This window comes from Schizosaccharomyces cryophilus, assembly GCF_000004155.1.
Source record: "Schizosaccharomyces cryophilus OY26 unplaced genomic scaffold supercont4.3, whole genome shotgun sequence".
Taxonomy (NCBI): Eukaryota; Fungi; Ascomycota; class Schizosaccharomycetes; order Schizosaccharomycetales; family Schizosaccharomycetaceae; genus Schizosaccharomyces; species Schizosaccharomyces cryophilus.
The window spans coordinates 1,094,314-1,121,851 of NW_013185626.1; the positions used below are offsets into that span (position 1 = coordinate 1,094,314).

At 37.9% G+C, this 27,538-nt stretch overlaps 15 protein-coding genes and 2 non-coding genes across 17 annotated transcripts; 6 read left to right on the forward strand and 11 right to left on the reverse strand.

Moving 5' to 3' along the window:
* Positions 1-533: 533 nt before the first annotated feature.
* Positions 534-648, reverse strand: SPOG_16235. Its single transcript, XR_001203089.1, has one exon. It is a non-coding gene; the product is annotated as a 5S ribosomal RNA (ribosomal RNA).
* A 404-nt stretch (positions 649-1,052) lies between these two features.
* SPOG_00504 (mitotic cohesin complex) lies at positions 1,053-3,347 on the forward strand. The gene is made up of 2 exons (XM_013168013.1): positions 1,053-1,185; positions 1,251-3,347. Exons 1-2 carry the CDS (start codon positions 1,153-1,155, stop codon positions 3,072-3,074), a joined length of 1,857 nt encoding a protein of 618 aa, XP_013023467.1. The 5' UTR covers positions 1,053-1,152; the 3' UTR covers positions 3,075-3,347.
* Positions 3,348-3,437: 90 nt separating this feature from the next.
* On the reverse strand, positions 3,438-5,767 carry SPOG_00505 (F-box protein Pof3). The gene is made up of 2 exons (XM_013168014.1): positions 5,507-5,767; positions 3,438-5,460 (listed from the first exon to the last, which is right to left on the reverse strand). Exon 2 carries the CDS (start codon positions 5,400-5,402, stop codon positions 3,669-3,671), a length of 1,734 nt encoding a protein of 577 aa, XP_013023468.1. The 5' UTR covers positions 5,403-5,460; positions 5,507-5,767; the 3' UTR covers positions 3,438-3,668.
* Positions 5,768-5,891: 124 nt separating this feature from the next.
* On the reverse strand, positions 5,892-7,484 carry SPOG_00506 (dolichyl-di-phosphooligosaccharide-protein glycotransferase subunit). The gene is made up of 4 exons (XM_013168015.1): positions 7,326-7,484; positions 7,169-7,279; positions 6,442-7,100; positions 5,892-6,399 (listed from the first exon to the last, which is right to left on the reverse strand). Exons 1-4 carry the CDS (start codon positions 7,453-7,455, stop codon positions 5,995-5,997), a joined length of 1,305 nt encoding a protein of 434 aa, XP_013023469.1. The 5' UTR covers positions 7,456-7,484; the 3' UTR covers positions 5,892-5,994.
* Positions 7,485-7,637: 153 nt separating this feature from the next.
* SPOG_00507 (adenosine kinase) lies at positions 7,638-9,000 on the reverse strand. The gene has a single exon (XM_013168016.1). It carries the CDS (start codon positions 8,932-8,934, stop codon positions 7,912-7,914), a length of 1,023 nt encoding a protein of 340 aa, XP_013023470.1. The 5' UTR covers positions 8,935-9,000; the 3' UTR covers positions 7,638-7,911.
* A 152-nt stretch (positions 9,001-9,152) lies between these two features.
* Positions 9,153-11,713, reverse strand: SPOG_00508 (transport complex subunit Cog4). Its single transcript, XM_013168017.1, has one exon. The coding sequence runs from the start codon at positions 11,473-11,475 to the stop codon at positions 9,253-9,255; it is 2,223 nt and encodes a 740-aa protein (XP_013023471.1). The 5' UTR covers positions 11,476-11,713; the 3' UTR covers positions 9,153-9,252.
* A 146-nt stretch (positions 11,714-11,859) lies between these two features.
* SPOG_00509 (subtilisin cleaved region like protein) lies at positions 11,860-12,582 on the reverse strand. The gene is made up of 3 exons (XM_013168018.1): positions 12,464-12,582; positions 12,267-12,298; positions 11,860-12,214 (listed from the first exon to the last, which is right to left on the reverse strand). Exons 1-3 carry the CDS (start codon positions 12,482-12,484, stop codon positions 12,043-12,045), a joined length of 225 nt encoding a protein of 74 aa, XP_013023472.1. The 5' UTR covers positions 12,485-12,582; the 3' UTR covers positions 11,860-12,042.
* A 497-nt stretch (positions 12,583-13,079) lies between these two features.
* On the forward strand, positions 13,080-14,118 carry SPOG_00510 (methyltransferase Rrg1; the record flags this gene model as incomplete). Its single annotated transcript, XM_013168019.1, has 2 exons — positions 13,080-13,090; positions 13,176-14,118. The coding sequence occupies 2 exons, from the start codon at positions 13,080-13,082 to the stop codon at positions 14,116-14,118; spliced, it is 954 nt and encodes a 317-aa protein (XP_013023473.1).
* A 401-nt stretch (positions 14,119-14,519) lies between these two features.
* On the forward strand, positions 14,520-15,635 carry SPOG_00511 (cytochrome c oxidase subunit V). Its single transcript, XM_013168020.1, has one exon. The coding sequence runs from the start codon at positions 14,558-14,560 to the stop codon at positions 15,113-15,115; it is 558 nt and encodes a 185-aa protein (XP_013023474.1). The 5' UTR covers positions 14,520-14,557; the 3' UTR covers positions 15,116-15,635.
* Positions 15,636-15,728: 93 nt separating this feature from the next.
* SPOG_00512 (CtIP-like endonuclease) lies at positions 15,729-17,131 on the reverse strand. The gene is made up of 2 exons (XM_013168021.1): positions 16,011-17,131; positions 15,729-15,959 (listed from the first exon to the last, which is right to left on the reverse strand). Exons 1-2 carry the CDS (start codon positions 16,710-16,712, stop codon positions 15,768-15,770), a joined length of 894 nt encoding a protein of 297 aa, XP_013023475.1. The 5' UTR covers positions 16,713-17,131; the 3' UTR covers positions 15,729-15,767.
* A 674-nt stretch (positions 17,132-17,805) lies between these two features.
* Positions 17,806-17,877, reverse strand: SPOG_16236. Its single transcript has one exon. It is a non-coding gene; the product is annotated as a tRNA-Thr (tRNA).
* A 495-nt stretch (positions 17,878-18,372) lies between these two features.
* SPOG_00513 (NatA N-acetyltransferase complex subunit) lies at positions 18,373-21,156 on the forward strand. Its single transcript, XM_013168022.1, has 2 exons — positions 18,373-18,894; positions 18,951-21,156. The coding sequence occupies exons 1-2, from the start codon at positions 18,841-18,843 to the stop codon at positions 21,069-21,071; spliced, it is 2,175 nt and encodes a 724-aa protein (XP_013023476.1). The 5' UTR covers positions 18,373-18,840; the 3' UTR covers positions 21,072-21,156.
* An 89-nt stretch (positions 21,157-21,245) lies between these two features.
* SPOG_00514 (hsp20-like protein) lies at positions 21,246-22,412 on the forward strand. The gene has a single exon (XM_013168023.1). The coding sequence runs from the start codon at positions 21,393-21,395 to the stop codon at positions 21,807-21,809; it is 417 nt and encodes a 138-aa protein (XP_013023477.1). The 5' UTR covers positions 21,246-21,392; the 3' UTR covers positions 21,810-22,412.
* Positions 22,413-22,552: 140 nt separating this feature from the next.
* SPOG_00515 (ubiquitin conjugating enzyme Mms2) lies at positions 22,553-26,927 on the forward strand. Its single transcript, XM_013168024.1, has 5 exons — positions 22,553-22,624; positions 22,670-22,808; positions 22,950-23,075; positions 23,216-23,295; positions 23,344-26,927. The coding sequence occupies exons 1-5, from the start codon at positions 22,614-22,616 to the stop codon at positions 23,405-23,407; spliced, it is 420 nt and encodes a 139-aa protein (XP_013023478.1). The 5' UTR covers positions 22,553-22,613; the 3' UTR covers positions 23,408-26,927.
* On the reverse strand, positions 23,449-24,609 carry SPOG_00516 (caffeine induced death protein Cid2). Its single transcript, XM_013168025.1, has 2 exons — positions 24,264-24,609; positions 23,449-24,190 (listed from the first exon to the last, which is right to left on the reverse strand). The coding sequence occupies exons 1-2, from the start codon at positions 24,310-24,312 to the stop codon at positions 23,745-23,747; spliced, it is 495 nt and encodes a 164-aa protein (XP_013023479.1). The 5' UTR covers positions 24,313-24,609; the 3' UTR covers positions 23,449-23,744.
* On the reverse strand, positions 24,892-25,251 carry SPOG_00517 (uncharacterized protein; the record flags this gene model as incomplete). Its single annotated transcript, XM_013168026.1, has 1 exon — positions 24,892-25,251. The coding sequence occupies one exon, from the start codon at positions 25,249-25,251 to the stop codon at positions 24,892-24,894; it is 360 nt and encodes a 119-aa protein (XP_013023480.1).
* Positions 25,988-26,976, reverse strand: SPOG_00518 (3-hydroxyacyl-CoA dehydrogenase). Its single transcript, XM_013168027.1, has one exon. The coding sequence runs from the start codon at positions 26,878-26,880 to the stop codon at positions 26,017-26,019; it is 864 nt and encodes a 287-aa protein (XP_013023481.1). The 5' UTR covers positions 26,881-26,976; the 3' UTR covers positions 25,988-26,016.
* Positions 26,977-27,538: the final 562 nt, after the last annotated feature.

Genomic DNA, 27,538 nt, shown 5'->3' on the forward strand with positions numbered 1-27,538 from the left:
GGAATTACTTGTGACGTCTCCTATCCTCTAGTTTTTAACTTCTACTCAATTCGTTATTGGAACATAGACTTGAAAGCTTGGCTTTGGAAACAATGGGGATTGAGTCTGTTCTTACTCCCTCCTATCTCAGTTTCTTTGCTAGACATTGATTATTTAACATGTAGGTGAATAATAATAGCAGATGAGAGAGAGTCGCTCTGTTGTTGCATTTTGGAATTTAAACAAAAGTCAGAAGCAACAGCCCTGGAAGGAGAAGACTGTATTGAGGTCTTGTTTAGCAATTCCTTCATAAGAGGCGAAGCTAGGGAGTTTATAAAGAATGCTGTTTGGAATGCTTCTGAAAGCATATATTTAGTCGAAAAGGACCAAAAGGACCAAAACTCTACCTCAATTTACACCTGTTCAGGATGTATGTTTGTTTACACATCAAGTAAACAAACATGAAACGAGTGTAGAAGACCATCCACAGGAGAATAAAAAGATTAATCTGATATCTTTTAAATGGTAAAAATAAAACAAAAAGAGAGGAAAGGAGCCTACAGCACCCCGGATTCCCATGTTGTCTCCAACCATAGTACTAACGAGGCCCTCAGACGCTTAACTGCAGTGATCGGACGGGAACTGGTGTTTTCGCCTAGGTGTGGCCGTAGACGTCGTAAATAACACATAGAGACCTATATGCAAGTTATGAGTGTAATGATTGAATCAATGAAATAGCATTCTTATAATAAGCAATAGTCATTGCTAAGGAAGCAATGTTTAAAGGTTACTTTTTCAGTCATTTCCACAATAAAAAAAAAGCACACAGCTACTTGCTTTCTGTATTGAGGTTTCAAGTAAAATTAACTAATTCTATTGGCTTTTCTTGATATATTATTTATTTTCACCACAAGATACTGGAAATATTTGTTTTTATGATGTAAACTAATTGAGATTGTATTGTTTGTTTACTTTTCGTTGTCGTGACGTTCGCGTATAGAGCAACGAATGTTTACGCGTACCGCGTTTCAATTTAATAGCGACCCATCATAATGAAACTCATCCACTACCGTACACGACCTCTTTCAAAACAAAAATAAAATATCCCTTTTATTATATTTACTTTCAAGTTGTTTCATTCCTTTGTTTATTCTTCACTAATAGAGAGGTCACATGTTCTATTCTGAGGCGATTCTCTCAAAAAAGGTACTTTGTTTACATCCTAAAAATGGTTTCATCTTTACTGAAAACTAACTATTTTTCGCGTTTAGGGTCCCTTGGCAAAAGTATGGTTAGCTGCTCACTGGGAAAAAAAGCTGTCCAAGGTCCAAACCTTACATACGAACATCGAACAAAGTGTACATGCCATTGTCACGGAAGAAACAGCGCCGATGGCATTGCGTCTTTCCGGCCAGCTTATGCTTGGTGTCGTCCGTATTTACTCAAGGAAAACTAGATACTTATTGGAAGACTGTAATGAAGCTCTCTTAAGGCTCAAAATGACTTTTCGCCCTGGGCAAGCTGAACAAATTAATGCCCCTCCTGTTACCTCAATAAAAGGAAAGGATGCCATGGCTCAAAGTGCAAATCTTACTCTTCCAGATACCATTACTGAGTTTGATCTTTTGGCCCCAGATAGCTCTTTTGATATGCAATGGTCTCAACTTATTCAAACACCTAAATCTCGTCCCATTGAATTACATACCCTACCTACTTCATCTTCTCCTTCTGTCGTTTCTTCAGAACAGTCAATTGAGGCTGCGCGAAATGCTCCTCATGAGAGCAACTTTTTCTCCGATCCTCTTCGACGTAGTAGTATTGATATGCAATTTCAACTACCTATATTTCAGTCAGGCGCTGATACGCCTAGAAGCGAGCAATCTATTGAAGTAGGAAGAGATGCACCCCATGATCCTACTGGTGCTGCTGACCTTAGTGCACTTGTTGGATCACAAGTTGGAAAATCGCCTGCTTCTTCCGCTAGAAGTTTTGGGACCCCAAGTTTACTTCCCGTTGGAAACAACTCTTTGGATAATGAATTGCTAGCTCCTGTCGATGATTTACAGTTAGATCTTGGTTTGGACGATCTAATGAATGATACTACTGCTCCACCGCAACTTCCAGCTGAGGAAACATATGCTGATGAAGTTTCTCACATCGAAATTCCTTCTGATAATCTTGACCAGGTATCATCTCCACAGGAAGAAGCTCCTGCAGAGATAAACGAAGTTGCAGAGCAACAAGTCTCACCTTCTCGTGTCCCACGCCGTCAACGTGCTGTCATTGATCCGGTTACGGAATTATCTTCTCGACAAATGAAAAAGCAATTGTCAGATACTTCTTCTATCACAGCACCACTTTGTTTGAACACTAACCCCGTGGTATTAAATGCTACAGTTAATTTCATGCGCAATGGTAACATTCAAGCTTCTTTGTCTTCTTCCAACTTAAATCCTCATTTAGCTGAAATTTTCAAAATGGACTTCTTAAAGAAGCTCCAGGAAGATGTAAAAAAGCGTAAATCGTCCCCTGCAAGTGAAGAGGAGGAAAATGAAGTAAGTAAACATCGGAAGATTGACGAAAATATCGCGCAAGGTCAGGAATTAGAAGAACAACAGGTTCCAGAAGAGCACGAAGAGCTTCAAGCCGAGAGAAACCCTACTGAGGCTTCTGCTTTAGATGCAGCTAATGTAACTAATGATGAGCAGGAAGTGCTAGCAGCTGAAAGTCCCTCAGTTCCTCCAGCGGATGAGAGTATTGACGATGATTCTATGATGAGAGCACCACCTGTCATGTTGGATGATAATGAATGGAATGCTGATAATACACTAAATGAACCTCCGTCTTTTGATTCTATGCCTAGTACGCAAGTGGCTAAAGATTTTGTTCATTCAAAATGGACCCCTCGCGTACAAGGAGAACGGGCATCATTTAAAGAATTGAGCGGTAACACAAAGCGTGACGATGCTGTACAGCTATTCTTTGATGTTTTGGTATTAGCGACGAAGGATGCTATATCCGTGAATCAGGACGAATCTGCAAAAGGTGACATTATCCTTACTGCTAAACAAAAAATGTTGTTCAATTCTCTTTAAAGAAGTGAACTGAGATATTTTTTACTTGAGAAGAGTGATGGGGATATTTTATATATTTAATCGCATATATGTCATAATTAAAAAGTCCTCTGCTTCTTGCTGTTTTCAGTCATAGTCTTCCTGACATTCGCTCATATTTTTTATCTTTTAAATGCTTGATGGTATACATTGTGTATACATTTGTTTGCTTGTTTATATATTTTCGCTAACATGTATTTTATTTTTGATTAAGGGGCTAAAATATTTTTTGGACTAATGAATCTTTATGCTGGATTAATAAATTTTATTTTATTAGTATTTTTGGTGGATTAAGTAGATATGTCATCCAAGTAACCATTATATTTCCTTTTCAAAAAATGCGTGCGAAAATATTTCTAGTTTGGCTTCAGAAAGGATGATCCTGCTATGAAGAAATATACATGCGAGCTTATTTTCTAAATTCAAATTGTAGTACGTTTTCATTTCAATACTCCTTTTGTTTCACCCATTAAATGTAAGTTTGAAGAAATAGCTATACCACTAATAATTTATCAAATTGTTATGTGTTTCATTGAATCTTCTAATAATCCGAATAACCATAGGAGAAAGGGAAAGTTAAATGAGCCGAATCCGTTTTGTACCGCTTAAAAACCCGTTTTGCTGATTTGAAACAACAACCTCAATACCTTTAGATCGCGCTGCATCAATTGCATCTTTAGATACAGAATCACAATTTATAATTTCAATTCTCTCTAATGAAGTCAGACCTCTCAAAAGGCTTATGAAGCCCGAACCAGTTATCGAAATGCAATTAGAAAAGTTGACAACTCTTAACTTCGGGCAGCAAGCGACAATATGGGAAAGATGATTATTGTTTAGTTCAGCATTATCAGACAGGTCCAAAATTTCTAAATGAGGAAAGGAGGTAAATAGCTCCATGAATCTCGATGAGATTGGCAATGAATCGCGTAAGATCAATGACTTTAAGTCATGGCTTGATACCAGGAAATTCGTGGTATTTTCAACCTCTTGCAATGTTAATCGGATAAACAGGGTTAGCTCTATACTCTTGAGCGAAGTAGGTCGATGGGGCACAGGAAATAAGTATGCTGAAGCAATTGTCATAGAAGGACTAGAAGGAAGGATAGATAAATTTTCCAAAGAAGAGGGTAAATATATTATATCTTTCACAGTTTTTTGCTTTGTATCGTCAATAATCTGTAAGGATTTAAGATTCGGCTTAGAATCTTTCAAAGTAACCATAAGATTTGATTGATAAGTAACCACGAGCTGTTGCAATTTAGGGCTACATGAAATCAGACTGGCAAGAAACTCCTGCTCCTTTTCATGGAGCGGATGCACCTGGTTTCTTATAAATTGCAAGTTTCTTAAATTTAGAACACTATGCTTATTATCAAATTGCTTGTCCCAGTCCATCGTATCGAAAAGCAAATCAGGAACAACATCGGCCAATTCCAACCGCTCCAACTTCTTGCAAGCTGATAGAACTTTAGATACGGTAGAAAATGTAATAGATGTAGCACAAGAAAAATATTTTAATTCGGTGAATGGTGACCATATAAGGTACATTTTGGGCATTAAATGTGGAGGGCTTAAAGGTGAAATAGTTTTGTAGGTGTGAATAGAGCCTACGCATCGAAGCAGACCCTTAGTAGGCGTTAAAATCCCTAACTTTTCCAAACCGATTACTTCTTGTATATTGCTTTTTGCATATGTAGAATAACGAGCCAAAGTCATGACATTTCGATCTCTGAATTTGCTGCTTCGTGAAGAAGCTTCAGAAAAATCCAAGCTGTGAAATAAAGAAGATTCTCTTTTGATTGAGTTCTTCCAATTCTTTGAAACTTGCATGCAACGGACTATCGTTCGAAATTCCACATACTGAAAAATATGTAAAAGAATCTCCCGCGGTAAAAGAGTGAAAATGTCTTGGACTGGCTTAGACTTTTGCATTCGTTTTAACAATTGCAAGCTAGCCTCTTTTAACTTCTGCCGAAATGGGTCCAGTTTGTGAACATATTTTAAACCCTGCATGTAAACATGATCAGCTTTTGAATCAAGACCATCATATTGAAGTAGCTGAGCCAAGCGTAAATATCCTCTCGCATTCCTTGAGTTTAAGTTAATCATTCTTTGAGCATCAGCTTGGGCTTTTTCATATAAACCCATCTCTTTCAGTACAATGGCCCTAATTTCAAAAAGATCTATAACGGGCTTTGGTTCTTGTTCAATGCATGATGTTATATAAGCAAGGGCGTCTTCATACTTTCTCTTCAAAAGGTACTGTTTTGTCTTTTCTCGCCAATGTTTTATTTGGTAGTTATTCATCTACGAAGCAAAAGAGACAGAAACCTTTACCAATGCCAAAAAAGAAGGTTATGTTTCCCTGATCCATTAGTTAATAACCCATTTCCTTTTCTTTTAAACCATACCTTTGACCACGAGTGGGTTTGGTAAAGTCAGTTAGCTGGTTAAAGCATTCTTTGTATACAACACTGAACGTGAAAATTGAAATACAACTTGTGGTTTTATCTTTATTTGGCTTAGCTTTAATTACTCAATACTCAAACTGTGTACAAAGTGATTATTCTCGTGTTACGCGTTATTGAGCTTGTTATCATATTCGTTGTCCAGCGTAGACAGCTTGTAAAAAACCAGAACTGACTTGAAATGTTCACTGATATTAGGATATGCACTCAATTGACATCCATCAAAACAATAATGAAAGCCTTATTTAGCATAGATACAACAAGAAAGACGAATTCAGAAGCTATACACGCATTATTACTTACTAGAAAGAATTGAAAAGCAAACAAATCATAAAGATTGATTGACATAAGAGAATGGCTAAAACATAACTAAGTGTTTAAATGAACTTATACATATAAAAAAGGGGTTCACGAGAAAGATAAGAAATTTTTCACTTTTGCTTTTTTGAAGAAGCCTTTGGAATTTGGACAAGCCAAATGCCGCAAAAGATTAAAAATGCACCCAAAACCGCAAAGCAGGAGACATAATAAGGATAGGCATGAGGGAGAAAACGGGGATACTCATTATGGTAGAACTGGCGAATCGTGAAAGTGGCCTTTTCGTCTATAGGATTCAGACCGGGCCGATTGTAGGCGATTTTATAAGTAAACACACCATAGTGGTCAGGAGCAGTTAAAACAGCCTCATAGTGTTGATAAGTCTTACTATCAGAAGCCACAGGAACCATGTTTACGCGATAATAAGGATCGAGCATTACAAGCTCCATTTGAACATCATCGGCTACATAAGGTTGAGGTTGACCATCATTCAAAATTGCAATATCAATGGAAAAAACCTAGGTTTATTAGCAAATCAGCACCAATTTCTTTCCACTTACCATCTGATCCTTAATTCTGTATGTAGAAGCGTTACGAAGCTCATAAGGCTCGCCAACCTTTCCGTAAGTCATATCAGAAGCCTTCAAAACGGCAACACGTTGGAAAACCCAGTTCGTTAAATCACGAGCAAATAGAGCATTTGCTGCGGAATAGGAGGGAGAATTGGGCGAAAGGTACGTGTTGGTAAACATTTCGGGACTTCCGCTAAAACCAATACGCTCGCCAGCATCGTTCTGAAAGACACTGACCAAAAACAATTGAGTACCGGCTGCCCAAGGATCTTCGGAAACTTTACCTTCAGATTTTTTGTTGTATACATATGTAGAGGGGTGTCCACGAAGTACAGGTTGAGCACGATGATTAGTACCCAAGTAATGGCCATTTCCTTTATAGACTATTGAACCAGCTTGACGGGTCTCGTCTGAAATAATATAAGGATTTTCGCTTACAGCATCCAACAAGACGGATTCGTCGTTGGAGCTTTCGACAGAATGAAAATGATCAACAACTGAGGAATGACGCTCACCAATATATATATCTAATTGTCTTCCCAATTCACGGATTCCTTCAGGGAGATTGGAGCCTGCAGCAAACAGAACGTTACCGCCAGCTTGTGTAAACTCTAAAATAGCTTTAGGAGAGAAAGTAGCTCCAAAACCTAAAAAGTCAATGTCAGCCTTTCATTCTTAGTGAATCATAGCTTCTTAGTCGTCTAAAGACACGTACTTTTGCTTTGGGAGGAGAGCAAAATAATATTGTCATACATGCGCTCGCCGTATTGAAATAGTTGCGACTTTTCGTCCCTTACGTTGGCCGTAGTAACATCATATCCATTCTCTACAATCATTATGTTAGATTTTGCCAGCCTTATAGAAACTATTACCTGTCAATGAATTCAGAAATGTGCTATAGTCTTCTAAGGAATGATCTGCTACAGCCAAAATTGTCTGATGCAAGCCCTGGGCAAAAAGCGACCAGGACAAGGCAATTAAAAGGCACAATGCACGTTTCATCGTTGTGCTTTACCAAGTTTCACCTTTTGCTAAGGTCACGTTCGAATTCTCCATGCGCAGTAGACCTTCCTGTTTAGTGAGCTTGAAGGAGACTTCTAGCAACAGAAAGCATCGGAAAGAGATTGTATTGGCATCCGCCTTAGTACGATAAAATTGAGTTGAAACAAGACGAAATGCAAGAGGGAGGGCTCAATACTCCCGAACAGATGTTGACATGAATGACAAGGACATTTGGTCTTTACCAGAAAAAGAACTACAAACTGTACAAAGTCATGGCAAAAAAAGGATTACAAAAAAAGTAACACAGCCGACTTGAGGTATCTCAAACTGATGATGACTTTGTTTATTGAGTTTATTCAAGTATTTCGAAACCTATAAAGCCCAGAAACTTATTGATTATATGTAACAGCGATATACTAAAGAGCTACCTCTTTTCTATCTATATATGCAGTTAAATTAAGGAAGAGGATATTGCTTTTTGGGAAGGGGAAGGGTTGTACCGCTTACTTTGATACATTCTTGACCCAACCAGTGGCCGAGAGTAATAGCATAGTCGATACCGTGTTCTTCAGCGAGAGCAGCGATGAAGCCACCAGCAAACGCATCACCTGCACCATTGGTGTCGACAATTTCCTCAGCAGGGACGTGATTAGGCTTGTAGGTGTTCACTTTACCATCTTGAACAACGATAGTGGCATCAGCACCTTGTGTAATAACAACAGCACGGCTGCGCTTCTTGTTTACTTTCTCAACAGAAGCCAAAGCCAAGGCAACTTCGCCAACATCCTTAGTTTCAATGCCGTGGTGCTCTCCATAGCTGAGTATTTCGGACTCATTACCAATGATATAGTCACAGTAAGGGACAACAGAGTCCATCTGTTCCTTAAAGAATTGAGAGAGGAAAGGAGCACTGAGGTTCATAATATAAGGCTTGTTTTTTTCAACGGCATGCTTAGCCAATTCCAACATGGATTCCGGACTGACAGTCAAGTGGTATCCACCAACGTAAATAACTCTAGAACCTTCAACAAGGCTCCAAACTTCGGGAGCCTTTAAGTTCTCAAGCTTATAGTTATTAGCAGCTCCCAAATTTGTGCACAAAGAGCGACACTTGTTGTTGTTACTCAAAACAACGGCACAAACACCAGTAGTTGCGGAAGGATCAACAGCAAACACAGAACGCAAACCAGCCTTCTCATTGGATTCACGAAGCATGCGAGCAAAGTCGTCATCACCGACACAACCAGCAAAAACAGTAGAGTTGGGAGGAAGGACGTATTGAGCAGCACGGCAGCTGTTTTGAGCAGCACCACCAGCTCCATAACTGACACAGGGCTCCTTGTAAATGCCCATTTGATTCTCAGATGCCAAAACGGCATCGTTGCTCTTCAGTCCATATTTTTGGAGTGTAGCATCTTCTCCTCCAACGTAATAATCCAATAGAGGATTCTCTAATCCAAACAAGACGTAAGAGGACATGACGAAAACTAAAAACCTTTTACAAAGGATATAGGAAAAGGTTAACTGCAGTTCCACACGACTTTCTATGACAGAAGCTTCCATAACTCTACTTGGAATAGCGAACGTTTGCGCATTGCTATCGTTCATAGCACATTCGCACCAGTACCTTAAATAATAAACAATGAATCTATCAAATGTATGAAAGTGGATAAAAGGGGCTAACTATCTTTTCCTCACACTTCTTCTTTGTGTGGTAAGAGTTTCTCAAGAAATCATCTATCTAGTCTTCATTACCTTTATCTTAAGTAATAGTTGCGTTTTCTATTAACATGGGAATTACTCTTCATTAGTCTCTAATTCCTTCTTCTTTTCTTGAATAGCTGCAACAATATCCAAAGAAAGCAGCCGTAGATTCAAATCCTCAGTAACTTGAGCCGGAGAAGCGGATTCACTCTCCCATACCAATAATAATAAGAGTTCCTGCAATCGTTCAAAATTATCACGTAGTTGAACCTGCTCTTTAGAAAGCACATGAATGCATTGTGAAAGATCGTTCTCAAGTGCCATAGCACCGTACTCGTTCCATTGAATCTTATAAAGAACGAGATGCTCCAAGTAACTAGCAGCTTTTTCGCAAGCCATTCTAGTCAGTATAAATTGGTTTTTTGGAGTGAATTCCTCAAAAGCAGTTATCCTATTCCAAATTACTCGAAGCCTGCTCACAAGTGACCGCTCGCGAGCAAGTTCCTGGGTATAGTCATCATAAGAAAGCACATATTCACAGTCCATAAACACATCGTCAATGCTTTTTTCGATTTTTGGAAGCATGAAGATAGGGAAATAAGTATTAAAGGCATAGGAACATAATTTATCAAATATGTTGCTGTCCTTCCGAAATTTATCCAACGTTGTTATCACTTGTTCTTTGTCTTTTGAAAATGGGTAAACTTCATTATCTTTTTTTGAAATCTCATCTAGAACTGTGCACAAATACTCTTTGCTCAAGGAAGCACTATTCGTTAGGACAACAAAACGCTCGTATAATGACTTTTGGATTTTCCCAGCGTCTTTAAATTTTTGAAACTGACCGCGGATGATTCCGCACAAATTAGTCAAGTTTGAAGAAATATATACATAATAGATGCTTTGAAATATTTGACAAAGATTTTCACGGATAAACTTATCCAAATATGCAGACGAACCAGAAAAGAAAATACGCTGAACAACTTGTTTGGTAACGTACATAACATCATCTACAATTGAGCTGGTCCAAGGAACAACTCTTGTATAATGTTCCTCTAGCTCAAAAGCTGTTTCCATACTGTGTTTTAGATAATAAGTTTCTAAATGCAGTAGAGAGGGTATTAGTTGGTTAGAAATATCTTGTTCAACTTTCGAGCTCAAGAATACGTTTGCACACTCAAATGAACGTTCATCAGGGGACTTAAGGGTAGAGGGATCAGGATTTAGCAGGCGGTGAATAAATCTGCTGATGAACACCTTATACATATTCCATTTTGTTATAATAGAGGTGATTTCACTCAACAAGGGATGTAAGTTCTGTAAACTTACTCGCTCCATTTCATGCTGATCGGAAGGGAGATTACGATGCTTGATTTTGGCATTCAAGAGCAGGAATTTATAATTCTTTATAGAATTCAAAAGGGAAGTGATACGACGAACATCATACATAGTGCTTATGATGATTGAACCTTGTCTATCACAATCATACTGTAAGTTTTCGATAACTGTAATTGTATTTTTTGCCTTATAATACCGAAGAACCAATGGAGTATGTGCTCGGACTATACTTGCAACATGTTCTACCAAACCAGTGAAGGCTTGTGAAAAAAAAAAAGAATGAGATGAGGGTTCATCGAGCGTAGCTCTAGCTTTTGAAGCAATGATTCCACCGAAAAAGTGCCAATACGACTCTAAGCCTTCTTTTTCTTTTCCTATTAAAGGAAAAAGCTTAAAATACCTAGTTATTTCTTTTTGATCCTTGTCACGAGCAGCTTTTTGAAATTCTCTCTGAAAGAGTGCATGCAGTGATTCGATAACTTCATGCAAAGTTTCGGTAGGAGCGAGTGGCTGCTCACTGGTTGGAACAACTGCTAAAGCAAACTTTCCTTGAATAATAGAGGAAGAGGTACAATTCGCTCTGTGTACGAAATCTGCAGCCTTTTCCCAATGTTGGCGTTGCATGGCTCGGTTCAATTCTATAAGGCATTCCTTAAAGTCACGCACTTGCCGAACATACAAAAGACATTCTTTTAAGCGATTTTGCTCTCTATCCACAACTTTGATTTTGTTAATGACCTGCTGATCCACGATTGGGATATCACAAAATTCGTGCTTTAATTCATCGATCTGATTGACTAACAAAATCAACCTTTCTGCAAGGGTTTTAAACGTGGATTTATAATTTTCAATGGGTTCTCGACTATCGAGAAGTGATTGGAGCTGATCATCCGTTTGTTTTGATTCCTCCTGCAAAGAGTGAAATGATGCTTCAATCTGATTAATACTCGTACATTCGCATATAGATATATTTGTCATAATTTATGAATGAACTAAAAAACCCCAAATAGCATATGGTTGATTAGAGCAGACCTATGTCACGCGTTTGGTACAAGAAGATCGCGTAAACAATGAAGAAACCTAGCAGTAATCCAAGATAGAGTGACTGAAAACAGAAAATTATTTTTAAATAAAAGTGTTAGTAACAAGATTGACCCAGTAACACTGTGTTTTTTTCAATCTTCTTTAAAATTGTGTCAAAGCAATTAAATATGGTCCATGCATGGTTAGTCTCTCTAGAAAGCGACAATGTCATCCTTTGTTCATATTCGCTAAAGCACCCTATCTTACATAACGAATCCTTGCTTTCCTCCTTACTAAATAATCAATGATTACGTTACATTATACAAAATAAAAACAGAGTTACGAATCTTCTCACCTCTAAAATTAAATTCATCAGAATCTCATTAGCAAAAGAAGGATGTATTGAGTATACAGCCATCCTAATGTGTCATTATATTTCATGAGAAAGATATCTTAAATCACATAATACTATGACTGAAGAAGTCTGAAACTCTTCTAAAAAGAAAGAGACGGTTCAAGTTCTTAATCCTTCTTCATGGTATGCATTTCCTTATCGGCTTCATAATGTTGAACTTCAGGATGAGCATCTAGAGAACTTACAGCATTCTCAGGAAGAGTAACACTAAATCCTTTAAATACCGTATCATAGACATGACCAACTTTAGCACCCGATGCTTCCAAATCAGCTTTTACCCTACATCACACACTTGTTAGACCTATACACATATTCATAACTTGCTACGTACTTGTTAACATCGGTGGTTTCTTTCAATTGTACCTACAATCGTTGTGTTAGTCGTACGACTCTATAAAAGCCTGAAATTGCTCGCATAGCCACTCCGTTTCGCTTAATCTATCGATTCATGCATCAATTCTTCCGGGAAAGTCTAACGCCAGCAAGATGTAAGGCAGGAACGCTATAAAGAATATCCAAGAAACTTACGATGTAGGATTTTTCACTCATATTGAGATTTCGAAATAAACGTATAAAACTAAGAGGCTTTAAAAATCTTATAACTGAATTCTGTTGAAAAAATCTACTTTCCAGAAGAATTGTAATCGTTAAAGACAAGTTCCCGAATGTGCTGCTATATATTTATAAGCTTTACGTAATGGCCTTACCCTTCCTCTTTGTTCATCGGACATCCACTCTTATCATATGAACACATAAGCTATTGATACCAAAGCAAAGATTCTTTTTGGTGCGCTGTACTACGCTCGTAAATTTATCTACAGAGTTCAAACCTCTTTTCCTTACATGCAATACGCAACTTAGGCGCGTACTTCATTAAAGGGATTAGCGACCGAGTTCCAAGTATGTAAATAAATATTGATACCAACGGGATAAAAGTAGAAGAAAGGAACATCAGAACACGAAACAGATATACTCACATTGTTTCTTCTTAAAATTATACACAAGTGCTCTAAATTAAGGAGAAAGGACAAACACTTGCAAAGCTTTCGTTTTCTCTCATTCCGGGTAACAAGTTACTTCTATAAAAAAACAAAAAATTGTGAAAACCAACACGTACATGGAAAGCGAAGAGACGAAATAGAGCATGTTGTACGCGTAAATTATTGCTTTTTTGGGTCTATTTTTAAAGGTTGGTAGGAAATCATCATTTGGTTATATTTAGTGAAATTTTTAATTTAAGCAACAAGTACTATAAGAAGTATCGAAACAATCAAAATCCAATGGACCTCCCTCTAATTAAAGCTCATCCTTCATTTCAAGAAATAAAGGATGTGTTAAACGGAATCCCATCTGGAGACCATGTTTGGGATTTAGCCGGCGACGAGGAAAAGCCTGTTTTGAATTGGCTGGTAGGGCTCGTCGCGACAAATTTGGAATGGATTGAAAATGTGGATGAGAAAGAAGAATTACTAGTTATTATTTGTCAAATGATAGCTGAACGCAGCGGTCGTATGGCTGCTCCTACAAAAGTACGAACTTTCGTTATGAATAATAGCAAAGAAATTCGTATTCTAGAACCAAGTCTCACTTACGATACCCTTGGATTTAAGACATGGGGATCTGCTCCTTTATTATCTGCTCACCTTCCCGAGTGGGAAACTCCTAACCCGTCCCTTCGTGCACTTGAGCTAGGATCCGGTACGGGGCTTTTGGGGATTAGTGCTGCCCATCAACTAGGATGGCAGATGGTTTGTACTGACTTGCCGGAAATTGTCGAAAATATGAGGCATAATGTTACCGAAAATGAAGATTTGATCCATGAAAACAATGGTTCTATGGAGTGTCATGTATTGGACTGGTTGAATCCTCCTCCTGACGATGACCTTCCACCTTGGCTTTCCCAGCCGTTTCAACGAATTATTGCTAGTGATTGTGTGTACGAAACCCATTTCGGAAAAATTGCAATCGCTTTATTTTTGAAGTACCTAGCGAAGGACGGTATTGCAATCACAGAATATCCTCTTCGTGAGACACATTTAGACGAGATTGCCGAATTCGAAGAAGGGATGCAACAGGCCGGCTTTTCAAGGGAAACTGGTGAAGAAATTGGGCAAGAAGATTTTGGCTCGCGATACCCCATCACTTGCCGCTGGAGTCAATGGAGGTATAATAGGCCTCAATGATGTAAGTTTCGTGTCGTCCACCAGTTATTTCCTATCATTATCCTCAAACTATGTCTTTCATTTTCATAAATCCTTGTCCTATGTGCGTGATTCAATTAGTTCGGCAATGGGTAAGCATCTAAACATACCCATTCCTTTCAAATTTGCTTTTACTGATTACGGATGCTTTTCTTCCCATAAAAAAAAATATCGGTATCTTAGAAATAAATAAATGAACAAGCTAGTTTTTTTGAAAACTGGTTTCTCTATATCTCTTTTCTAGTTTTTTATTCTATCTGATTTACTGGTGTCTTTGTTTACTTAGCCCTACCCTAACAGAGAAGATATGGGGAAGGTTAACACCCAATGTCCGTTCGTACAACTGATCCTTTCCCATCCACGACCAACCCTCCTCTCATTAGCAGGAACAGAGTTTTAATAACTTTCAATTCTTTCAATAATGTTATCCGGAAAATTGTTTATGAAGCGACTTCCCAAGCAGTTACTTGGTGCTCGTAACGCGGCTACCATTGGTGCCAATACCACTACCTCTTTACAAAAGGAAACTCCCATGGCCGATGCCATGATTGCTCGTCCTCGTCTCGTCGATTTGGAACAACGATGGGATCTAATGCCTCAAGAGGAAAAGGATAGTTTAATTACTGATCTGTATGCTCGTCAAAAGCTTCCTTGGGCGGACTTGTCGGTTGAAGAAAAGCGTGCTGCTTACTGGATTGCTTTCGGTGAACATGGACCCCGTGCTTACAGCCACATTAATCAAAAGAAAGTCTTTTGGGGTACCGCTGCTGGCGTTGTTGCTGCCGTTGCCTTGTTTGCTTTGATTCGTACTCAAGCCGCTCCTGCCCCTCATACCATGACTCGTGAATGGCAAGAAAAATCCAACGAATATTTGAAGGAGAACAAGATTAACCCCATCAGTGGTGAAGCTAGTGAGGGCTTTACCGGACGTGGTCAAATCAGCGGTGGTATTTTCTCTCCTTCTGGCAAGCAAGCTTAATTTGTCTCTCACTTTTGATTATCTCTTTCTTTTCTGTACTCTCGTAACCGAAGATTTCTTCTTGGTTTTAGGTGTTGCTTTGTTACACTCATGTTCTTTTTTATTTTTTACTCGTAATTGGAGCTTAGTATCAATTTTCTTTTCGATTGTTTCTTTACGAATACAGAATGAAGACAATTGTCTTGGAATACAACCTTTTCTTTGTTTTATTTTCTTCCTTAATTTCAAAAATCTGATCCCCCTTACTTGACATCTACCACATTTTTTCCTCATTACTCCATCCGATTTGTAGAGCCATTATGAAGTAAGTGAATAAGGAAGAACAAATTCATGAATTTAAATATCCAGGTCCGTGTATGGTGACCAGCCAAATATAAATATGCTATTTGATGCAACGAATAGTAGTACATTGAAATAGTCATTTTTTACATATCATCATTCGTTGTCATCATTTGTAAAACTAATCTGCTGTAAAGATGAATGCTGGCATTTGTAACCCTTTTCTAAATACGAATTTAACACATTATAAGAATTCCATACTCAAACATGATTGTGAATTCCTAAAGACATACTAGGTATTCGATAAAGATTAAAGAGAAAATTCATTATATATGACATTCCATAATGATACCTATTACCATATCTATAAATATTAATCTACGAAGTCGCTTTCCCAAAATCCATCCGGGATCCTTTTTGGAGGCACCAGACGTCGATGACGGCCAACTTTTTGAACAAGTGTACTGTGTGGGCAAGTATGAGGCAAGCTATTTGGTTTTCGATTCTCGTCGTTCCACTCTAGTGCAACGCCAGTATCTTTTATAGGGCCGTGTAACTTGTAAAACTAAAAAAAATTTGGTTAGATAAATGATTTTTTTTACCTAAAAAATCTTACTTTTTCGCAATCAGGACAATCAAACGCTGGTAATGCCTTTCGTTTCTTTCCACGAACGACATCATCAAACTCATCCTGCGAGTTCTTCTTTTTGCTAACAAATTCAGGTTGTTTGGGAACTTGAAATTGAGGCAGGCTGTTGATGTCTAATGGAGCCAAAGGCTGGGTCTCTCGTAACAAAGCCATGTCTTCTGGAGCACGGGCTTGCAAACGGGCTTCGCCGGGAGAACTTTGATAGGAATTCTCACTTGATAATATGGTATCCTCATTAGGTTCATCCTTAAAGATTGAAAGAGATATATTTTGGTTCTGCTCGGGCTTGACATTAGACTGAAAAGGGAGTTTGGGAGACATAGGTTCCTGCTTTGGTACTTCGTGACCTGCGAAGTCTTCCTCAGCAGTCTCACTCCCTGGGATTTCATCTTCCTCTTCAGTCGTGGAAGCTTGAGAATTGGGCAGAGGAGGTAATGAAAGGGCAGGTGGGGCGGTTGTCTTTATGGGAGATTTGGTAGCAGGAAGTGTCTTTTTTTGAGAACGCTCATTACTAAGCTCTTGTTCTAATTGAGCACGAATTCTTTGCTCGTAAGTCAACTCCGTTTTTAAGCGAATATTTTCTTCCTCTAAACGTTCAATGGCGTTTCCTAATTCATGGTAGAGGCTGCTCCAGTGTCGGTAAGTTGAGCTTGTTTTTTCAGTATTCATAAGTGAGGTAGGACACGTTTACCTTGAAGGAGACGGTGATAGCAAGCAAACAACTATGCGGACCGTTTTTGTCGATGCACGACTGCTTCGCCTAGGACGTGATTTTGATGTGAATAATATTCTTCAGTAAATTTGGATTCTTCTTGCTCTACACGCTGAATCCGTTTTTCACGTTCCACATGCAAAGAGTATAACAAAGCATTGGTTGCAGTATAAGGCTGAAATTCGGGTTCAACCGGCTTTGGCGATTCCAGAGGTCTTATCCTTTTGAATCCACGTTCCTCAAAAGGAGAGTCTGCGTCACCAGAACTTTGTTTCCGCTTAATTTTTAAATCTTCAACAAGAATGGATCAGATAGTCTCCAGTCCCAGTTGGCGTTCAATCCTCACTCTCTCAGCTGGTGATTGGGAAAAGTCAAGTGCTTGCCAACTATACCAAATGTAAACAAAAAGACCGCGACGCGTCGCGTCACGTCTCCCTCCAGTTCACTGCAGGGTGTTAAGCGATAAAGCAGTCACAGGATTAATGCTATATATAGTTGCTTCAAAACTTACGAAAACACTACAATGTCATTTGCATCCCACAGAGTCACGAACTTGGTTTTCTCCATACCGAGAATAGCAGCTGTCAACTGCTCGTGCTACGGGATGCAAAGAGGAAGCGCTTGAACTCTTGCGACTTGTATTATATGTGCAAATTACGCCTTGCAAGATGAGAGGATAGCCTACATGTTTATCTCATAGTATTTGTAGTATTTAGAATAGATATTTCGTGCTAATAATAAGGAAAACAATTTATCAAAATCAGTTTATATGAGTATCCTTCGTATGGTAATGTAGTCTTCGAAGAGAAAAGCTATGTTCTGAGTAGAGCACTTGTTTCATTAGTATCGAGATATGAATGAAGTCTATACAAGGGATGTAGTTCGGATCTGGAAGGCATAATGAGCTATCGACAAGAAGGAGGGTACGAAAGAAGAGGAATTTGTTACACATTTCTCTTCAGTTGTTTGCAGGAAACACTGGGATTATGCAGCTAAGTTGCAACAAACCCCTTTGCAAGAGGAAATTTTCTTTTACAAAGAAAAAAAGAATGCCCCCACTCGGAATCGAACCGAGGATCTTCGCATTACAAGTGCGATGCTGTACCACTAAGCCATAAGGGCTGTATCTGATTGCATGTAAATTAAGAGATATATGTAAATGAATGGAAGGTATATGTTTGGATAAAGTTGCATATGGCCGTGTATGAAATGTGGGAACAATGTAGTTTTTAAAATAAACGAGGATGAATCATCCTTGTACATCTGCCTTTTGCTGACGATTTAATGTGTAATGTGTCTACGAGAAACCCTTGCTTTTTTCAGGGTAGCCAACGAATGTTGGATGGCTTCCTGTTTATGGGTATGGACAGTGTATTCCATTGTGAATCGCTTTCAGTTTGAGTCAGAAAAGATACTTTGTTTATGGCATGGAACTATTCGGATGAAGATAAATGTACAGAATTTGAAACCATACTCAACGTAATGAACACGAAAAACAAAGTTATTTTGCTTGCAAAGAAATAGTATATCGAACGAAACATTGGAAACGAAATCATAATGGAAAAAAGTAGAAATTGAACAGCTGGTTTGGTTTTCTCGTTCTCAACGAGAAACAACCATACAACAAGAATATAGCCAAAATTACTGTCTGTAGAAACTAAGAGTAGGTCACGTCCAACACAATTTCAAATTTGAAAACTTACCTTTTGTTCTCAATCCCTGAAAGCATGTTTATTTCTTATATTTCAACGCTTGTTAAAGTTGCTTCGTTTTGAGTCTCGCTAGCCATTCGTTTCCCAGATTTCCAAGAGGCCTTTGGCAATTTCTTATTGAATATGGTTTTCTCTTGTTTTTCAGATTTCAGCAAAAGCTTCGCACAGAGAGGAGTGATACAATGGAAAATGTGCTTTTCCCAATTTTTACATTCTGTTTCTGTTGAAGAACGGAATCCTTAAAATTTTTCCTTTTTCTTTAAATTTACTTACAGCAAATGGTTGAATCTTTGGGTTGGAAAACTGCATACACGAATGGTTCTGGAGGAACTGGTTCTTAGACACCACCTCTGTCCTCAACAAGTACCCTGGAATGGCCAAAATACAACTGAGCCCAAAGGATATTACTCAATTTCGTACTGCTTTAGTAAGATTATATACAAAAGAAAATAATATAATGAAAATTATCGCTAACGTTCATAGAAATGCTATGAGACTAGGCAGTACAAAAAGGGTCTTAAGGCTATTGAGTCTGTAATTGAGAAGCATCCTGAGCATGGCGAGTCAATCGCCCTCAAAGGTATTCTTCTTCATTCGCTAGGACAAATTAAAGAAGGTTATGAAAATGTTCGACTCGGTCTTCGTCACGATGTTGCTTCCGGTGTCTGTTGGCATATATATGGCCTCGTTTGCAAAGCAGATAAAGATTATGTGCAAGCTGCTAAGTGCTACATTAATGCTCAAAAGTTGGAAAAAGGAAATACTAGCCTTTTGCGTGACCTTGCCCTTCTGCAAAGTCAACTTCGACAATTCAAACCTCTTGCTGATACAAGGAACTCTCTTTTGCAATCAAACCCCGGTGTCCGCGGTAATTGGAGCGCATTGGCTGTTGCCCAATATCTTCGCGGCGAATATGCTAGTTCATTCAAAATTTTAGATGCTTTTGAGTCTACTATTAGCCAAGGAATTCCTGTTGATTCCCAAGAGGAGTCTGAATCTCAACTTTTTATCAACTTGGTTATTTTAAAGAAAGATGGAGCTAGTGCTGCGTATGATCACCTGCTTTCCGAAGAAAAGAAAATTATAGATCGTACTACATTTTTGGAGATCAAGGTTGAATACGAGTTAGCTTTGAAAAAACTTGAGGAAGCAAAAACTACTCTCATTAGTTTGCTGGATCGTAATTCTGATAACCATGGTTATTTCCATAAGTTGCAACAAGCCTATGGCTATGAAGATGAAAAGCACAATGTGCTCAATCTCGATAAATGGCTCTCTTTGTATGATAAGCTTGCTGCGCTCTACCCTAGATCGGATTGTCCCAAAAGAATGCCTTTGGATTCGCTAACTGGTGACTTGTTTGCTAAGAGAGCAGATTCTTATTTGCGTACCAAGCTTAAACGAGGAATTCCTTCGGTGTTTGTAGACATCAAGTCTTTGTATAAGGATGCTTCTAAGCGTGAAAATGTTGAAAAGCTGGTTTCTGGCTATGCCTCTTCTTTGTCGGATCATGCAAAGTTTTCGACTACAGATACTGAAGTGCAAATTCCTACTACCTTGCTCTGGACATATTACTATTTGGCTCAACACTTTGATTACAAACGAGAATTAAGTCAAGCTGAACACTATATCTCTTTAGCAATTCAACATACACCTACCCTTGTTGAACTGTACATGACAAAGGCAAGGATCTTTAAACACCAAGGAAAATTACAAGAAGCAATGGAAACTATGGATTTTGCCCGCAAATTGGATTTACAAGATCGCTTTGTAAACAATAAGTGTGCAAAGTACATGTTGCGCAATCATGAAAATGAACTTGCCGCAACAACTGTCGGATTATTTACTAGAAACGAAGCTGTTGGTGGTTCTGTGGGTGATCTTGCAGATATGCAATGTGTTTGGTATTTGTTGGAAGACGCGAAATCGTTTTATCGCCAGAAGAAATATGCTATGGCACTAAAGCGATTCAGTACCGTTTTCTCAATCTTTGAAGCATGGGCTGATGATCAATTTGACTTTCATTTCTTCGCTTTCCGTAAGAATTCCCTTCGTACTTACCTGGATGTTCTTTCCTGGGAAGACGGGGTATTCAATAATCCTGCATTCCGTGAAGCTTCTCAACTCGCTATTCAGATTTATTTGGATCTCTTCGATCATCCTTTTGCTCGTTATGGTCCTAAGCCTGCAGATTATGACAAGTTATTGCAAGGAAATTTGGACGAGGAAGAGAGAAAGAAAACAATGAAAAAGTTGAAGAAAGACCTCTCCAAGCGTCAAGAGCGTGCCGAGAAAATCAAAGAAACAGATAAGGCTCGTGCAAAGTCAGAGGATGGTACGCCTGTGAAGTTTGACGAAGATCCTCTTGGTGAAGAGTTGGTTGCTACGAATACCCCATTGAAGGATGCCCAAAAGTATATGGATAAATTACTGTCAATCCCCATAGAAAATTCAGAAACTTTACTTTTGGCTGCAAAATTATATGGTCGCCAGGGTGACTTAGAAGCTGCGAATCGCTACTTGGAGCAGGCAACCCAAATTTTGGGTCAGGATCATGTGTCTATCATAGAAGTAAGAGAATCCCTGACCGCTAGAGGAGATTAGAATTTAAGAAAAATAAATGTTTTTATACTATAACAACAAACATAGCGCTATGTATTATTCTATAGTAAGTATTAGGGAATGAGAGAAATGTAATACAGGACTATATGATACCTCTTTGTTTGATCTTTATTGTAGATTTTTAGAACGTTCCATATTAATCCCGTGTGATTATTATATATATATACCGAAGTTGAGTTCTGGAAAGCAGATGGAAACATTTAGAATATCTTTACTACAACCATACCCAGCAAGCATTGAGACAAACGTAAAACTAACTAAGATTAGTATCAATTACTGCTAACAAGAAGAAATTTTGTTGAAATGTTGTTTGATGCTTTCACAAACCGCATTTTTGATGATATCTTTGACCTTCATGACCGTTCGAAGCAAGCAACGTCTGCTTGGTTTAGTTGTTGGGGGCCTGCCTTTGAATTAAGGGAAACAGATAGCACCATTGAAGTCGACGTGGAAGTTCCCGGAATCCCTAAGAATAACTTGAACATAGATTTGGATGGTCGAAAATTAACTGTTTCCGGAGAGCGCAAACCAGATGAATCTCAATCTGGTCCTCTCATTCGTTGGAGTGAGAGATGCTTTGGCGCTTTTTCTCGAACCATAGCTCTGCCTCAACATGTTGATGATCGGATGGTACAGGCCTCTTTAAAAGATGGCATACTCAGTATCATCATGAACAAAAAAGAGGTAGAGTCCAGTACAAGAATTATTGAGATTCAGTGAGGTATGTAAAAGTAGAAACTTTTTTCTCTTCCTCCTCCTCCTTAATGATCATTGTCCGAAAAAAGTAAGGATGGTATAAATCTATCACTTGTTTATCGGTATGAATGAAAGCTTCAAATTTTCCTTAATAATGGCTTAATGACACTCGCTTCTATAAACTAGCTACGGAGTATTTCTGTTGAAGACTAAGAAAGCACATTATCACTCGAATATTTATAAATATCATTAGAGTGATACACTTGGATAGACAGAGATGCAGTTAGCTGCAGATGCGATTTTTATTATTTTGTGTATTTATCTTCGTCCTATGAATAGTTTACGAAAAAAAAAAAAAAAAAAAGTACGAACTCTTACTGCAAAAGTACACTTCTCTTGTTGAAAGCACAATTCGGCGTGTACCGTTTGCATACCTCTTTACAATAAAAAAGCCTATAACATGCTTTGATTCATCAAAAGGATAAACTGTCAATGGAAGAAGCCCAACCAGAAAAAATAGTATCTTTTCATTGCTTTCAATGACTAGCTTCCATCGATATTCTGGTGTTTCAGTATCTGTTTTAATAAAAAAATTTTTATCATTATAATTAATTCTATAAACTATGAGCTTGATTTTCTCTGTATTGTGAATTTAATAAGTTTCTCTAATAATCTAGCTTTTTAAGACAGCCATGAGTAATGATCAAAGTAATCAAAATCTCATATTGTTGTTTGTTTTTTGTGAAATTGAGCATTCTGAAGATTAATTTGAATCCCGTAAAGTTCAGATACATTGCTTCATCTTGTCATCTACCAAACACTGCAACTATGGCTAAAGTGTAAGAAACTTCGAAACCCCAATTAAACGCTAATATCATGTATAGTCCTCGTAATTTTCGACTTTTAGAAGAACTTGAAAAAGGCGAAAAAGGTCTTGGAGACAATTCATGTTCTTATGGATTGACAAATGCTGATGACATTAGCTTGTCCGACTGGAATGCCACCATACTTGGCCCTGCTCATGTATGTTTGAATGAAACAGAAACTGTTTGCACTTATTCTCTTTAGGGAAAGTTCAGTACATATATGGTGCATGGTTTACTAACGATGACCTTGTTTCTGTCACTTTTGATTATTGAATTATACTAACAGTTCGAACCTTAGAGTGTTCATGAGAATCGCATTTATAGCCTAAAAATCCACTGTGATGCTAAATATCCAGATGCACCTCCTCGTGTAACTTTCGTCTCTAAAATCAATCTACCAGGTGTTGACGGTGAAACCGGTGAGGTAAGTAAAGAAAAACACTCTTCTTGTGACTATTCTATGCAGTGAGGAAGGAAAGATTATGCACATAAAGAAAATCGAGAGTCTTAGCGTTTTACATCGATATTTCAGTTGCACAAAGATCATTACTAACTATTTCTTAGATCAATCCAAACAAGATTGGTTGCCTTCGTCATTGGAAACGAGATTATACAATGGAAACAATTCTATTGGAGTTGAAAAAGTAAGTGGATAGATGGATGTAATGTAATGGAATACTAACAGAAACTAGAGAGATGGCTTCCTCATCGAACCGTAAATTACCTCAACCTGCTGAAGGTAGCACTTATGAGTAGGTGAGAATAAAACGATCCCGTTTCAATGATTCTGGATTTCTTTTAGGAAGGAAAAATTTTAGATTCTATTTGGATGTAGGACTTTCCATAATGCAAAGCTTCCACATATTCAATTTTCAGCAACGACCTTAGTTATGTCTATTAAGATACCATCTCAACATCTTCAACAATAAATATACTTTACCTAAAGAATATTCGCCTCTTTGGTTTTCTTAAGATTTGAATGTGAGCTCTGTGAATGACAAACTTGTAAATGATAAAATAAAGATATGGATAGCAGGTAGATAAAAATGAATGAGGATTAGCAGAACGTGTCGTGGTCTTGGAATTTTACGGTTTATTGAAATATATTTTTACTATAGTCCGCTTCCCAATTGCCAAACATTCCCGGGCAAGCATTCTTAAGCGTTTCCCAAGTCTGGCCCCGGATAATATTTTCAACAGCTTGCTCAGACTGAAGCGCCATTCGAACCTCTTCTGGTGGAGAAGTTCTTATTTCTTGTGTTTTAGCGTAGGGATCTAACCGTTCAGAAACCAACGGTTCTTCGGGAGAAAATGTTGAGCTCTTCAATGAAGGGGTATCCTTGTGAATTTCCTCTTCAGCAATTGAGATGCATTCCTTCAAAAATTGGTCTCTATTTAGCCAGCTTTGAAATAGCTCTCGTTTGACACGATAGCATCGCTGCTCTTGAGATTCCCTGGCTTGGCCTGGTGATTCCCATTTAGCGGAATTAAGAGACAGTTGAATTGTATCGTCCATCTTCCTTGTCTTTCTTAAAACATCTACATAATTACACCTGTTAGTGACTTCTGCAGATCTGACCTTAAGTCATAATTCCAAAAGTAATATTCATACTCTTTAAATACCGAATATTCATGCAAAGTCCTCTCTTTTCTTCACTCATTATTCTTGGAAAATAAAATCTCACTTAAACTCTAGATGATTTGATTAAAGGAATTTGTTCTGAAAAGGGAGCCTTATTCCAGTGGTAGAATGTAATGAATCGGAAGAGTACTCAGTACTTGATTTGAGAAAAATAAGCTGCCTGTTGTTATAAAAGATTCTTCCTACAATCTAGAAGCTTACAATTGTTATTTGTTCTACTCTTCATAACTTTGGCAAAGGGAAAGGCATTGTTGAATTTGTGAAAGGCATATGGTCTTGGTGTAAGAAAACGTCCAGGATATGCTTTTTTATACGTTTTTTCTATAAAACTATTTAAAATGAACGTCAAAAAGTAAAATTAAAGGATGAACGGTTGAAGCTGGAACTCGAAAAGTATTCGTCTTTTGTTTGTTTTCCCTATATCTATGGTATATGTAAGGAGTTGTGGATTATTTGGCCCTTTTTGAATTCTTTAGAAAGCGAAATTCCTTTTATAGAAATGTTGGAATTGCGAAAATTGGATGCATCTACCTTGATGGCGATTGGAACCAAGCAGAAAACTTCGCTTCGCTTTTCTTTCCTTTCTTTCTCTATTGGATTATGTGGATTTTAAATTACGAGGAGACTCACGTTCAGTGCTTGGCTCACAAACCTCCGCATGTTGTGGTATAGTGTTGTTGCAGCTTAAAAAAACATTGATTTTCTGAGACTTTACAGAAAGCGAATTAACTTTTTCATTTTCAGACATTGCTGTAAGAGTCCTTTCTTCGCTTGCATCGCTCGGCAGAGTTAATGCCACTGCAGAGGAATCCTCAGAGAGAAAGATCAGCGATCGTAAACCAATGTCATCTTGAACACAATTCGCTGCTGGATTACTTTTCTTGAAAAGCCATGCGGTTTTTGTGAATAAGTTCTTTACGATGCAGAGAATCCATAGAAAGAATTCTTTTGGACTCATCGAATCGAATGAATACAAGGGATAATAAAAGACAGTATAGTAGATTTATTATAAAGGCTTAATGTGTGAAAATCCTTTCAATAAGCTGACTCTCTTATCTCTTTACCAAATGAAGAAATTGTGATCTGAATACCAGATATTCTTAATGGCATATATAGCCTCAATATATATATTTTTACTTAAGAAATCTAAAATTCAATCGGTTGAATCCCGTTTGGTAGAAGCAACGACCTCTTCCCCATTGATTCCAACTTTGGGTAAACAAATAAACAAATGATGAGGATACACAAATAATTCTTCTATGGAGTATCATGGCGGACGATTCAGATGATGAACCCATTAATTATCCTCTGTACTTTTTATTCATTCTTATTTTTCAGTGTTGAAGATTTTCATAATAGATAGTCATTGAAATAAGCATGCAAGCTCCATTGTCTACTTGCAGATTTTTACGAATTTTGTAGCTTAGCAACAAAGCAATAAAAAAGAGAATAGAAAGATTATAATATTTCTATTGACTTCGTGAGTGGACAATTGGTAAAATAATTACCAAAAGTCTGCCTTCAGTATATCCAAAATATTTTCCCTATATCGATTTTAAGCTCTTTAGCTCTTAAGCACGATAAGTCTTGAATTTGGGAATCACATAGAAAAACATATTCTGAAAGGTCAAATCAAATCATTATTCCAAAAACATAAAGCTATATATTATGCACGTACATTCAATTACACTAATTGTTTTTTTTTAAAAAAATTACAACAGGGTTAACCGTTCACAACGGTACCGCCATTAGGATGGATTGTTTGACCTGTAATGTAACCACCGTCAGAGCAAGCAAGGAAAAGATAACAAGAAGCAACTTCAGAAGGCTGACCCATGCGACCCATAGGTACTTGGTTGGAGACTTCAATCATCTCTGAAGGAAAAGTTGAGTGGACAAGGGGAGTATAAATGGGGCCAGCAGCGACAGCGTTGGCACGAATGCCACGACTGGCATACTGATTACTGAGAGCCCTTGTAAAGCTAACGACTGCACCCTTAGTGGATGTGTAATCAGACAAGTCTGGTCGTCCAACATAGGCATTGATACTAGCAGCATTGACAATTGCACTACCAGGCTTCATATGTTTAAGGGCAGCCTTGGTAATCCAGAAGAAAGAATAAATATTGGTTTTGAAGGTGTGATCCCATTGTTCATCAGATATATCTTCAATTGTCTCTGCGAGTTTTTGGTAGGCAACGTTATTTACGAGGACATCGATGCCTCCCATCTTTTCGACTGCAAATTGAACAAGGTTTGTACAGGTTTCAGAATAACTTAAATCGGCAACAAAGATATGACACTTTCGACCTTCTTTTTCAATTAGGTCTTTAGTATGTTCGGCATCAGGAAGCTCTTGATGAAAACAAGTGATAACTACATCACTGCCTTCACGAGCAAACATAATAGCAGCGGCTTTACCAATTCCTGAGTCTCCTCCTGTGATAATTGAGCGCTTATTTAGCAGCTTACCAGTGCCCACATGTTCTCTCCCATCACGGAATTTCAATAAATCAGGCTGAGGATCCAAATCTTTGTGTTGGCCGGGATATTCTTGAGTGCTCTTCGTAGGGACAGGCTCTGTCATAATGGATAAGTTAAAGGAATTAAATAAGTATCCACAAATTTCAGTTGAACACTGTGTTTCACATTGTCTGTAGTTATATATCTTAGCAAAGTTCTCTGATGTTTATCCACGTAATGAGTTAGTCATTAAGTCATTGATGAAGGAAGAGTCATCGAAAGGCACATGATGAAAAGCGGCATGTTGGTTTTTTTTTTTATTATTAAAAAGTATTTGTGGCAAGCGAAAGTTTTGAATCCGAATCCGAGTTTGATTTGGACTTGGACTTGGAATTGTACTGAATAAAACTCAAAACATTCGAAACGAAACCAGATGGTTTTATCAATTTACTTTCTGAATTAAAAAAAAATAACTATCGTAGCAAAATGTAAATCTCTTGTTTTTTCTTTCTACCTTTCGATGTCTTAAGAATCATACTTGGGAGGATTCATGAAATTGCGACTGGAACAAAAAACCAAAAAACAAGGAAGTTGAGATGGAATTGAACTAGTTATATTTATAATAGTAGGAATGCTTCAATACGCTTGCTTAATGGATTGAGATACGTGAGCAGACAAGTCAATTCGTTTGACCAGCAAAATCATCCCTAAAGAAAGAACATTTTTGGAATCAGTCTTGCTATTACATCGCTTTTCGTCCTAACAAGGAAGTGAGAATTTCC